The sequence below is a fragment of the Paralichthys olivaceus genome, chromosome 1, assembly GCF_024713975.1.
Source record: "Paralichthys olivaceus isolate ysfri-2021 chromosome 1, ASM2471397v2, whole genome shotgun sequence".
Taxonomy (NCBI): Eukaryota; Metazoa; Chordata; class Actinopteri; order Pleuronectiformes; family Paralichthyidae; genus Paralichthys; species Paralichthys olivaceus.
The window spans coordinates 7,258,858-7,272,860 of NC_091093.1; the positions used below are offsets into that span (position 1 = coordinate 7,258,858).

Sequence of the window (14,003 nt, forward strand, 5' to 3'; positions counted from 1 at the left end):
AAGAGCTGAGGTATAGCAGGAAGTGATACAAGACTATTTCAAGCAGGCCTCCTTATTGTGCTATTTTCAGAGGTAGAAGCAGGGCAGGTCCTCTGAGAACACGCCACAATGCTGATTTGGAGTGGTCCTGCCGCCGTACGCTCCAGGTAGCAGAGTAGAGGGAAAGCCCTGCTTACCCTGACACTGCGGTTTTTTTGCATTTGGGGCATTTAGCTTACACTGTCATAGTGAGCACTTGTGGGACCCAGCGATATTACAGAACATTCTTTCTTATCCATCCTGCGTAGGAGGCAATTCACACTGGACCCCATACCAGTGCTACACAAGTGTCATCTCACTATGGGCCCTCATCAGAGGCAGATGGGTCTGTGAGTCCCTCAGAATGCCCGTTGTTGGGTTGTGAAATTCGTTTCTCATGCTCGTTTGTACAACTTCTGTGCTTTTGTCATCTACATGAAAAGCAGGGCAGGGTGATGCTCGTGTTTCCTGGTGAATGCTGATGAGGAGTGAGGGTTTATGTCTATTCCATTTAGTGTGTTTAGTTAAGAGGTGTCAGTTAGAGTGGCGTGGCAGCACAGACGTGGGCCGAGGCGTTATGCAAGAAAGAAGCCATGTGGAATCAGGCCTTGCAAATGGGAAATGAGTCACTCTATCATGGGCAGAGTCTGCGACGTGGCCCTGACATCATTACTCTCTTCACTGTGGCTACATGTTTGCCCAAACCATGTTAACTTGGTAAGTGCCAATCATTCAATCATGCCAAATGAAGCGTGCTCACAGGGTGGCTATTGCCTTTAATTATTAGAATAATAAACAATGCAGTTATCAGTGATGAGTGCCCACCCATGCTGCTGAACCACACTGATATTATGTAAATGAGGGAAGATCAAACCGGCTGAAATAATTTCCGTTTTATGCGACAAAAGGAGAGCATGGCCCTATGCCATGTTGCTGTCGCAACAACGTGTTATCTCAGTCACTCTAGGCACTGTTTTTGTCAGTGTAATTTTTAACAATGAAAGAGTAAAATTTTTAAAGCTGTAACATTGGTGACAGTGACCTGCAATGAATAAAAAATGTGTTAAACCTTTTTTAAGCCTGCGATTAGACCGTAGGGCCTTCGAAAGCTGGAAACATGAGGTTTTCACCGGTTGATCTTCGCACATTTCATCAAAATCTATTATTTGACCACTATAGCACTAAACGCTGTGATTCTTTATAAAGATGAAATGAAAACAAGAGGGTAGAAGTTTCCATACAACATAGACATTATAATTAAGAAAATGTATTTGTACAGAACAAGCAGGCCCAAAATGCGTCAAGAGTGATAAAAAGCACCAGTGCCCTTCTGAAATCCCAATTAAACAACATGTAGTTTCATCAAAGCTGTGTGATGAACCAAGATTGGAATTAAATGCTACATTTCCTGCTTGTAACTGCTCCTACACACATAATTAATTAGGTGTAAAACATGTTAAAGTAGCTGAATAAACGATTGAGCTTCTTCTACATGGGCTTCTCTTTTAACCCAGAAGAAGCACTGACTGTGTAGTTCATTCATTATGTGGTCTGTTTAGTAGAAGTCAACCTTTATGATGAAACATAAAGAGAAAAAAGGAGTTTCTCAGTAAACGTATTTCAAGTCTGTTTTTCCCTTATCGGACGCCCCTTATCAAGCTTAGTAAAGTGTAACTGCAAAACAGGGGCTTTGTTTTTCAGGTTGATTGCACAGATATTTCACACTCCCTGCAATATCTTAATATCAGTTACAATGGCAACATTATCAGTGAAATCTCAATAATTTCAAGTCTTTTGTGGCTCCTGTGAAAAGGCCCCAACATCACATTGAAGCTGTACAATAGATGTCTGCTGCGTACTGCCTCTGGATGAGACACAGATAATCGGCTCTGCCTCTTTGTCTGCGTGCCCTTTAGCCAAAGGACCAGAGCTGCTGCAGTGTGCTGCACAGCCCAGCCAATCACAAGCCTGAGAACAGCAGCAGGGTGAAGGGGGCGGCTAAATGCTAAATCTTCCGCTGTGGCTTCCAGGGTGATATTATTGGAGATTATTTGAAGCAGTCACCAGGACTGGCGTCTTCGAGGAAGCTCATTCTGTCTGGTCCACAAAAAGAGAGCAGAAATCCTTATTAGGAGCTGAAGTGATCTGCCTGAGGCAACGTGCATCCCGAATCCCTTTATTCTGTTAGCCCTTCTTTAATCCCAGCTCTCTGGGAAGCAGGGGCCGACACAAAGTCAAACATTTACGCCTCTCACTGCAAAATGGATTTTTCTTTGAATATGGATGAAATATGAATAGATAAAAAAGTGTAATCGTCTGATATGACTGCCAGTGGATTAGGATGAATTACACATTTCTATGAGCAGGTAAATTACTTGATTTTAACCTTCATATCATTAGGCTCCGATTGCACTCAGGGCAAACTCTTACTTAAATGACATGACATTTACAATCATTCTTCAAAAACATCAAAGACTGACTTGCAAGAGGAAAAGAGTATGAAAATGTTAAACGTGGTAGAAAAGCATAGACTGGGGGCAGCAGTGGCCTTAGCATTAAAGAAGTCACCATCTAAAAACCGACACTGCCGGGAAGAATACATGTGTGCAAAATGAAGACGAAACCTTCACTGATCAACACTTTTTTGTGACATTGTAAATGCAGTGTTGAGAGGGAGGATGTTGACCAGCTCTAGAAAAAAATATTTCCAGACATTTGTTCTGCGGCTGCTGTAGCACTTTGGCCCAGAAAAAAAATTTCCCCATGGGGACAATAAGTATGTTTGATTAAAATTACATAGTACATAAAATACCAACTACAAGACAGCTCTGCTTCAAAGTGAACTCAGGCGTCAGTAATCATTGTGGCATGAAGTCAGTGTGGTTTCATGCATATCCCACACAGTATAAAAGAGCATGTGCGAAAGGACAGGTGGGGGGCCTTCACATCATACTTAGGTTTGCTCATATAATAAGCAGCATGTTTGTTTTTGGAAATATTTAAATCCAAAATTAAAACTCCAAACGTTTATTAAATTTACAAAGAAACTGAACATGCAGTAACTACTATTATTCCAAATACTGTCCCATTCACTTACACTTAGAAATAAGTGTGATTATCCAGAATTGGAAGTAAATGTGCATGGTTGATTGCAGATGCAAAACTCATTTCTTTCACATTATGACTGAAGCAAAGTTTTTTTTCAGCTTTAATCATTGGGGCTTACAACCTGAAGTGGAACCTGGATTTCAGTGTATGTTTGAATGTGTAGAATATATGTCCTTAACCCTAGACTATCCAATCTTGGTTTAAGTCACATACGCATAATATCAAATAAGAAACTAGGGCATTGCCAGCATGAACAAATAAAAGTCAGGTTAAAAAAAGCACTGAATAAGATGGACAGCTCATATAATAAACTCAATACAAAATACATTTCCACTGAACTAATTCCACCATTGTTTTTCTTTGCCTACCTCTGATTGATAGTATGATACTCAAAATGCCCTCATGTTTTCTCACATCAAAAGCAAACCTATACAATAAAGGCAGCATGATTTGAAGTGAAAATTCTGGAGGAAGTGTTGAATTTCCCTCAGGGCAGATCAACATCATTCTAGGAAGTGGCTCTGACATGACTCCTGCTGTTCTGATTGATTAGTGCTGTGAAAATGGATGTTATACTTTATTTAGTAAAATAAAAAGTAATGATGGAGGACGTTTTTTCGAGTTTGTCTTAACTGAGTGACAGGGTGAATTAGAAATAAAGATCTACTTCTTGTATAATCCTTTCCCAAATAAAGAGTCAGTAAAGGCAATTTATCTGAATTCTGTAATTTAAAGCTGCAAAACATTCTGTTTCTGATATGACATTGCTTTAGCAGTCAAGAAAAAAAAGGCACAGATTGAATGGAGAAAAATAATGAAAGTATTTTTCCTACCAGAACTGTAAAAACACAACCACCAGTGCATCAATTAACACTCAGCTAAAATAGTCAAATAGTCCAGAGTACAAAGAAAATTGACTTGAACCTGTCTGTTACTTTTCCAGTGGGATAGTTGAGCCAGTATAGCATTAAGCATTAAACATATCTATATGAATGCAAACAAAAATCAGCTCTCTAAGCACCTATCTTTTTAAAATAACCCCAAAGTGTCTGAAGAGCCCCTACCACAACATTAGACCCTGAAGGAAAAAAAAACAATTGTTAAGCTGCTGCTCACATTGTCCATGTTTGTGACCTGGAGCCTTCCCTGACCAGACTCTGGTGCCCCTGCTCCTCTACATGATTGCAGTGCAGGTGGTGTTGTCGATAAGCCAAAGTAAGGTCTGGCTCTTCAGACAAATTATGCCGTAGTGGTTTAAAGGGAAAAAAAACCACTGTGAGAGAGCCTGCTGGGACACTTACTGGCCAAGTGTCTGCAACCTTACAGAAATGCTATCATGGGACAAACAGTGATTTATTTATTCACAGCGTGATACAGCATGGCAATGATGGCGGCAGTCCAGCAGCAACCAGGAGTGTGGCGAAGCAATGACACACATTTTGTATGGCTTGGTAAAAGCAACTGTTTTCAAATTTAGCTGGATCAGGGGAAAATGCTTATGTTGTAAAAGCTCTTGCTGACAAGAAGAGTATTACATTTGACATTGGTTGAGTCAACTACATTTTTTCTGCATTTATTTCCCCTGATTGATTCACACAATTTTTTTTGAAACACTAATCTCTCTTACTCCTGCTGTACAATAAAAAGTATACATCATTTCATGTTACTTACAAGGGAGGAGCAACAGTGCAGCAGCGATGCACCAACCACTTTATGTTCATTGCTTAGTTGCCTCATTCAGTCCAATGCCTATGAATAGATATCAGACTGTCAATCAGCTGCTTCAAGACACTGGAAGCCAATCTAATAACATGACAGCTGGATAATCTCTATTATATACTTTAACAATAATGAAAGTACTGGCAACACTGTTGGATTTTTCTTAGTTTGTCTTATAGGTTATTAACTGTGGTTTATACAAAGGCGAGTGATGCCAGGTTAAAGAGCATTGTAATGGTTACGTCAAAAAAAGATAAAACCATGGATGACCTTAAAAGAATGACCTGATCTTAGTTAGCTGTCTCATTTGGTCAAAGCATCACAGGAGCACTAGCTTCTGCTCCTGTTTTGTCTTGTGCTTTTGAGTCTTTGAAGGTGAGGAAAATAAACCAACCCCCCATTGTTTAAATATTATGGATAGTGCTCACTGGAGCTCCATGTGTACAGTTCGTAATTAAGAACATTTTGGAGCATGGAGACATGCTTTGAAAATATAGGCAGAGGTACAATCCCTGTCTGGTGGGAGGTTTAGTAAGCAGTCAGTTGACAAATATTTGAGGAATATACAGTGGATCCACAATTTAATTTTCTATTATTAATATGCATTAACATGTGGATGTGCTGGATTGTCATATAAGGGATTTGACAAGCAGCCAGAGAAAAATAACCCCTTTTTTCCACTAAATTACCATAAATCCAGGCCTCAGAGGAAATACAACCTAGTCACACAGATCAGTGGAACAGTGGTAGAGAAAAAAAGCCAAAGAAGGCAATTTATTAAGCACACAGGATTTGAAAGGCTAAAATCATTCCCGACAACAGTATAAGGAGAGGAAGCAGAGCATTCAAGCTGAGATCAAAGCACACGAGCAACAATGCAGTATATAGCTTATCGTTGCTTGTGATCCGCGTCTCCTCAGCCAAAGCACCTGTGTGTACATTTCCCAGAAAAACAGCCTCCGGTGGTGATCATTACCTCTCCTCTGGAGTAGTGGGGTGGATCGTTAGCCAGCTTCAAGGAAACATCATGCTGTTAGCTCTCTCCATCTGGGGTCACACTGCTGTTTGCTTTTGTTCTTTTCTAAGTCTAATCTGCTGTCCACACATTTATCAACTTCCATCTGTCAGTTTGCTATTTTTTCTTTTGTTGTCTTATTGCTCGTTTAAATGGTAAAACCTTAAATCGCCACTGCAATGTTCAGACCTGCTACAGGGATGCAGCTTTCTTATCCTGCTTTTTCCAGCTTAGTTCCGGTATCTATATACAGCAGCATGTAGGAACCTATGAGCTCTGACAAGAGCAACATAGGGGAATTTATGGAGGTTGTGGTTTTTATTAACAATTACCATAATTGCAGTACAAATGGAAGAAAGCCTAGGCTGCCCTGCTCTGTTGAGCTTTGATCCCTTGTGCTTTGACTTTCTTAGTACTAAATTAAATTCTTCTTGTAGGCATGCAGGGAGCTATCTGTCTGTGGAGAGAGCTTCTCTTGTATTTTTAGAAATCTTAATCATGGGATATGTTTTTCTAATAGGAAATAAATACATGTGACATTGTCAGACATTAACTTGGCAGTTATAGTTAGGATGATGTCTGTTTTATAATATTGCTTTTACCAGCCTCAGATTTTACAGATTAATAGGAGATTCTTTATTTCTTCATTGGACATTCATGTTTGCAAATAAAATTGTATAGGTGTGTTTTTCAGGTTTGTGAAATAAGAACTATGGTACTAATTATAGGGAAAACAGAGACAAAGAAATGCTTCATTTTAATGAAGCAAGCACAATATAGTTCAACAGTCAACCAAACATAAAATTGTTAAAATTGTACCCAAAAACTTTGGTATATATAACTATAAAATTCTATATATAATTTTAGTTTAGACAACCGAGGCCTTACTATGAAGTTTACATGTGTGTTTTCCTTCATAAGTGGAAATTAAATAAGAAGAAAACTTAAGTGTGTGATGCAGTATTCAGTATTGGTATATAAGTGTATTGCATCATTGCATCTTCATAAATAATTTCCTTCTAATCATGAATAAAGTTAATAGGGTTGTAATTAAAGAAAAAATTATTTGGATGATAATGGATGGTGTATCTGTTCTCAGTAGCAGGAATATCTGTAGCTTGATGAATAAGTCGTCACATAGAGAATGCAGCTCTAACTACAGTATCAGAACCAGGGAGCACCAGATAATAGGAGAGATCTACCTGCGGGAATCTATTCTCATTACTTCATACAGCATGGTGGATGTAGCTAATACATTATTCATGATTTCTGCAATATCTTATTGACCTCTGTCAAGGACATTTGGACAGGCATTCATCTTGACAAAATTGGTCAATCACAGCCTCCAAATTGGACATATGCAAAATGCAGAGGTGGCACCACATGTTGAGTAATGTGACTTTGTGGTGCACACCAGTGTGAGGATAAAATGTATGTGCATAGGAGCCTAGTGATACCAGCCTGCTGCTAATACAGCTGCAGACTGATAGCCTGAACACTGCTTTGACCTTCGACCTCCTTACATTTGAATGCCACGGTGCAGACACTCACTTTCTTCCCTCTTGTCTGTTGACTTCAATAAATTCAACTAAAATATTATGAAGCGCATCTGTGGTGACTTTCATACAGTAATGTGAGCAGTCACTGTCATTATATGGCAGATTTTCATTACTGTCGTTGTAAATTATATTATGATTGTGAAGACTGTTATAGGTTGAGAGTGTTGTCAGTTTGCTGCTTTTTCCTGCAGCAGATGTTTCCTTTGACAAAGCAGCTGGCTGAAGTTCATTTTACTTCCAAAGGCTGTAGAATTAAAGGTTTTCCTGTGAATATATCACTTTCCTGGTGGTCCGGTCATTAAGTTTAATTTTAAACAATCATGGTTGGTTTACCATAAAATGGTATGTATTCAGAATTTCTGATGGTATATCTTTTGTTTTAGGAGATCGGTTAATAATTGATTTTTTGATGAAAAATGAACTGGAAAGAATATGTGTGGCCATATTCCTTATGCCATAACCAAGACATGCGCCTCCTTAAAAATCACACTCGTGGGGATGAAAGCTGCTGTGATTGGTCGACCTGGTTGCAGGTCTAGTCCAGTGAACAGACAAGCTACTGAGCCTCGTGCTTCAGTCAACTCCAACCTGATCTACTCAGTTTCAGCCTCCACTGTTTGAAGTACACATACAGTGGCATAGTAACCTTCTTCCAGCTAGTGTTTGGTGTTGTATTGAATAGTGACACAGACATACATGTGCACAGCTGTAAATGCTCATCATGTTGTTGGCCACTTGTGGAGGCTAAGGTGTAGACTCTACCTACCTTCACAGATTGTATAAACTAGGCTTTAACCTATAACTAACTGACATTATGCTTTGTTTTGGTTATCTAGCAGTATCCTTGTTGTTTTTAGTTGTATGTATTGTATTTAAAACTCAAAGATGTGGCAATCAAAACTTCAACCATACTTGTGTGGACTGATGTATCTGTGTCATATTGGGTAGAAACAGGAGACAAATGGTGGGTATTCCTGAAGACTTTTTGTCACGTAAATTCCAATTCCACATGTGATGATAGGAATGGTAATACAAGTGAATTAGTGAAACAGTTGTTCAAATCTTGCCACTGTGCATATATTAAACTGCTTTTTCACCTGGTCTTGGTTGGATACAATCAGCATTCACTCCCGAGTCAAATGACTCAGCAGTAGACACAGGTTTTAATCCGCTACAGCTCCAAATGGTGGCGATAGAAATGTGACATCTAGGTGAAGACGCTGATATGTAAAGACAGTGATCTGAGAGAGAGAGCGCGCCTCAGTTTCTGAACATGACACACCAGGGAAAATGCAGAAAGGCAAAGTCCTCTACTGACTGTGGGAAATCAATCACTATTTTCTTTAAGTGGGTTTGTCTGCTTTTAAAAAACCTGCATAGTCCTATACCTGAGTGTAAAAAAAGTATTGTAGAGGTGCAATTTTAATTTGACAAATCAATTCATTGGTGTTGAAAATTACAGTATGCAGCTTCAGTCATTAAACAACATTGGTAGACTGCTTTCTCTAATACTAATATTTTTGTTGTTTTTGATGCTGTTGTTGTTTATGGTGCTGAGGATATAAACTGTTGTTATGTCCCTGCCTGTGCTGTTTGTTCAGATAATGGTTTGGTGCCCCTTTGCAGCTTGTATGCTAAGGTGACTGGACAGTCTGCTTGTTGTTGCTTTTGTTGTTGACTCTTTCTCTCTTCGTTGCTTTTAAAGCCGTCTGGATGGTGTGGTGTTCGACTGCGGTTGTGATATCCGCTGGATCCAGCTCTGGCAGCAGAGAGGAGAGGCCAGTCTTCACACGCAGCAGCTGTACTGCAGGAATGGAGCCTCAAAGATGCGACTGCACAGCATGTACATCCACAACTGTGGTAAGAGAGGGAGGGGGGTTGATCTGCTTTTAAAAGGAGGAAAAGAAGCGAAAATAACAGGGTGTGGGTCGGGTAAGGAGACGGAAAAAAGTGGAAGGTGAAGCAGGTGGGGTAAGAAGACGGGAAAAGCAGGAGGAAGAAGGGAAGGGCTAAAGGTGAAGTAGAGAAAAGCGAAGAGAAGGAGGATGAGCTGAGGTGGGAAGAGGAGAAGGTGTGACAGAGTTCAGAGGGTGAATCTGATTTGAGAAGCTGTGTGTTGATTCTGACAGAGGCTCTAGACTCTGCAATATAATCTTCTGTTGGTGACTCATCCCCATGACATTTAATGTGTGTTTGTCTGTGCGTGTGTGTGTTTGCAGACTTGCCAGAGATCAGTGTGAGCCACAGCAGTGTGTTGGTGATGGAGGGTGACAATGTGACGGTAAGCTGCAATGGATCTGGATCTCCGCTGCCTGAAGTGGACTGGACTGTCAGCGGCCTGAACTCCATCAACACACACCAGGTCAGAATCTCTCACACACACACACACAAACCCACCAGGTTGTTCAGTGGTTATGAGAATTTAACCTTGCCATAACATCTTAAAAAACTAGAATAACACTCAATAGAGTGCAGACCTCCACTAAAGCCCAACAGTCCCCTTAAATTCAATCAAGCTGCACCAAACTGCAGACACTCATAGATATTAGGCCCCTAAATATGCTTCATTTATTCTATCGAGATCTCTGTATTATTCCCTGGGAAATCTGTGAAAATGTCAAAAAAAATTCCTTTCTCACAGTTTTAAAGAAAGTGAAAATTCCTGGATTTGCCCAATGGTCCAGTTTAATTTTTTGACTCATGTCCCATTATGTGTTTACAAACCCTGTGTCTTGCTGCTATGACAACAGCAGTAACTTTTTCAACAAGCTTCACCGTGCTTAAAAAACCCAAACTTTAGTCCAAAAATCCACAATATTCACATGCTGAGGAACTTCTTGGCTGTATATATTACCATGGTGACATACCCCTGTTCAAGCTACGTCAGTCTTGTGTGAGCGAGAGGCAAGGGTTGAACCCACAGTGAGCTAGCTAACCCATTAATCTCCCCCTCAGAGTCAGGCCCCAGGGACGTCACAGCAATAACAACAGCAGAGATAAACAGCGCTGAGAGGAGAACAGCAGTTTCTGAAATTGCCATGTGGCTGTATTTGTCATCGGTGTCTTTAATGCTCGCAGTGACTATAGAGATGAAAGTTACCTCAGCCTCGGGCTCGATGTTTTACGGTAGATAGATATTGTAGCTCATGGGGATGAGTAAAGTGTTGGGGGACCTGGACAGCTAAAGGCAAAGAGGGAAATGTAAGCATGGAGTTTGGCTTAAAGGTGTAAATTTGTGATAAAAATGTATCAATTATCTCTCTTTACATTCTTGGTCATTAGTAGAAAGACCAGACTAAATCTTTGAAGTAATTAATTCCAATTGATGGTGTGTACTCCCTCACTTTATTCTGTGTCTTACCACAGGAGTCTAACCAATAAATAATTCACTAAAGTTTTAATTAAGTAATTAAAGATTTAAACTCTGCAATACAAGTGTATGTGCTGCACAGTATATCCTCTGCATACCTAAACATCTCTCTGTGTCTGCTCATCCTTTGTCCACAGTCCAATGTGTACTGGCCCAACATCCACTCCATCAACCTGACTCTGTTCAACATCAGCCGAGACGACAACAACTTCCAGCTGACCTGCATCGCAGAGAACGTGGTGGGGATGACAAACTCCTCCATCCAGCTCAACGTACAGTGTGAGTTGGATTTTTTCCTGTGATCAAATCTTTGAGGAAAGTTCAGTGTTGATTAACTTTAGAAGTGAGGGGAAGTGATTTAACATTCAGAGTTCATATTAATGCTGCCTATGTTATGTGAGGGTGAGTTCACATAACTAAAATACTTTATGTGAATATAAAGTATTTGCTTATTCACACTGATTTGTTTAGAAAATCTAAATTGCAAAGCTGTTTATGTTTATATCATAAGGTTTAAAATCACCAGGACAAAAATCACAAAAGAAAAAGAAATAACTTATAGATTTCTGGACAACAATTTATAATATAGGATTTTTTCATCATGAAATAATACTGCTCTATTTACCACCAGGGCTCTGGCAGCCCGCAGGCTCTGAGGGGCTGTATGTAGGCACGTTGCTTTCAGCAAAACACAAAATTCAACATGCTAACATACTCACAATGAAATTGCAAAGGAGTCTGCAATGTGCTTGCTCAGAATTATTCAGGATTTTGAATTGTGAATAGACTTTTTTTTGGTCCTTCTTTATCAGTACAGTAGTCCAATAGCACGATTCTGGAGCCATGTCAGGATGTTCCATTAGGCCCAACCACCAGACCAGCACAGACCAAGCCGAGAACACAGAAAATATAGCACCATGCAAACATGCATGCAAATGTACGCATATTGTAATTACAGTAGAATTCATGATTTGTTTTAAGACAATAAATAGTATATATTTTACAATTTGATTTGTCATTTAAATGGGAAATTGTCTGAACATAAATTAATGACATTAACAAAAGAATAGAATTTTTACTACACCATCTAAAAAAGAATTATTTTCAAACTATACAAATAATGAACTACAGCGTTTGAATTCCTATTATTGACATGGACTAAATGATATTTCCATTTTGATATTAATAAAACAGAAATTCCCTCAGACCCAAGCCAATTATGCCAACTGACAGTCATTCAACTTAATGCTGCTCACCTGCTTCTTCAGTTGGGAGTATAGGGTAGTTTCATTGGGGGATGGGAGGCAGGGCTGCTGAGCCTGAAGCTTCATCTGTTGGCCATCTATACCAGACAGAGCCAAGAACAAATGATCTTGTATTTAGTATCAATAGCTGTGTTTGTCTGGATTGATCAAATATTGGCCAAAAGAGGAGAGAATTTAACACCAATCAAGAACAACACCTTTTTTTAGGACAAATTCATGTAAGGCTCTTTGGATGTTTTTCCCAAGAAAATGATTATAAATATCTACATAACAAATGTAATGTTTCATAAAAGATTATCAAAGACAATTATTATTGTTATTTAATAAATATATATATATATATATATATATATATATATATATATATATATATATTAACACAAATTATAAATAGTTCCATACTGAAATCAATTACAATACATTTTTGCAGCCCAGGCCTGGCACTATGTCTTTAACTGGACCTGTTCAGGTAGACAGTAAGGAAAAATAAGTCAAGAAAAAAGTTCTGGATAAGATACACTAACTTTCAGATGGGGAGGTTTCATTATGAACGCTTGGAGCCAAGAAGACTCTGTGATTGTCTTTTGCATGAGATGACTTTCATAGCAGCTTTAATGGACTGACATATATCTTGTATTAAAGACACTGACAGTGTTAGAGAATAATTTACAACAGGAAAAAAAATCTCCTTTATCAGGCACAAAAGCCAAATCATGCAGGTACATTTAGAATGCAATGAGGTGTTGCACAGTTACAAACCAAGTAAAATTGATCTAGCCAATTAACAAGAATATACCCTGCAGCCCCACAGGAAAGTGTAGCCTTGATTGGAGCAAAGGGAGAAAAGGCAAAAAAAAAATACCTCAGCAATGATAACCATCAGCATTTCTCTAAATATCCACACCATGAATAACATTACATATCAGCTCTTATGTTAGTTCACCCTGTGGATTGGCAATAGGCAGATATGGGGCACACTGCATTCAAAGCCAATATTTATCAAAGGTGGCAGACATTATTCTCTTTTTAGGAAGCTTGCTGTCGTAAGGCGCAATCTATTGTGGCTGTTTGCGATGCATCCTGCCACAGGACGGAGGAGATTTGTCTCCGACACAAACAGGAGCAGAGCTGCTAAGGACCATGCTTGAATGACTGATAGACTTTGCAACATCTAGGCTTCAGGGCTTCCTCCACACGGACACTATCAATGAACATCTCCAGGCATTTCTTTTTTTCTGTTGACACTCTCTGCTGGTGCTGCAAATTGACTTATTAATTTTTCACCACATGCTCTGATGGTAATTACATTTCCTCCCCTGTGCAGCCTATTGTCTCTGAAAATGTCATAAAATAGCTTAAACTGCTGCTCTGATTAGGGAGTCATCTGATTGACAGCGAAATTACCAGCCGTCAAGTAACGTTCCCTGCATTCAAAGATGAGTTCCCTTTTTTAGAGAAACTGTAATTAGCCACGATGCAAATTCTCCAGACCCATTGTTCTGCTGCAGTGAGGAACAATAGCAGCTCTACAGCAATGTGGATTCATATGTTACTATATATTTTACTGTTGGACAAGCAAGGTGTAGAGAACATGGCACAAGCCTGGGTTAGTAGTTCTGTTCCCTGGGTAGCTTCAGGGGTACACCAAGGAATTAACTCTAATTATAACTAATTAATGAGGAAATTATCCCCCCTGAGAACCTCAATATAACTTACGCTTTGTGCAGGTTAAAATCTTAATCACGATTCGGTTCAGCCCACAGGGAATATGTGTCCCATGAAATGCTTTGCCTCCACTCCCACTGCAAGCCATGATGTTCTATCTGTAGTCTGTCTACAACATGGCATTTGAAATATGCCACCAATGTTACCACTTGATAACATTGCACAACTGGCCTTGTATTCAGTGTTCTCACTGATCAAAGGCATGTAGTTATCAAAGCTTGTCA

General features: G+C 39.4%; 1 protein-coding gene across 5 annotated transcripts in view; it reads left to right on the forward strand.

Annotated features, from left to right (window-relative positions):
• Window positions 1-14,003, forward strand: part of ntrk3b (neurotrophic tyrosine kinase, receptor, type 3b) — a 159,532-nt gene that overhangs the window by 66,162 nt on the left and 79,367 nt on the right. For all 5 annotated transcript variants that reach the window (XM_020079640.2, XM_020079643.2, XM_020079641.2 and 2 more), the window contains exons 5-7: window positions 9,125-9,279; window positions 9,639-9,781; window positions 10,927-11,068. In XM_020079640.2, coding sequence (XP_019935199.1) covers window positions 9,125-9,279; window positions 9,639-9,781; window positions 10,927-11,068 — 440 coding nt within the window. The remainder of the gene's footprint in view (window positions 1-9,124; window positions 9,280-9,638; window positions 9,782-10,926; window positions 11,069-14,003) is intronic.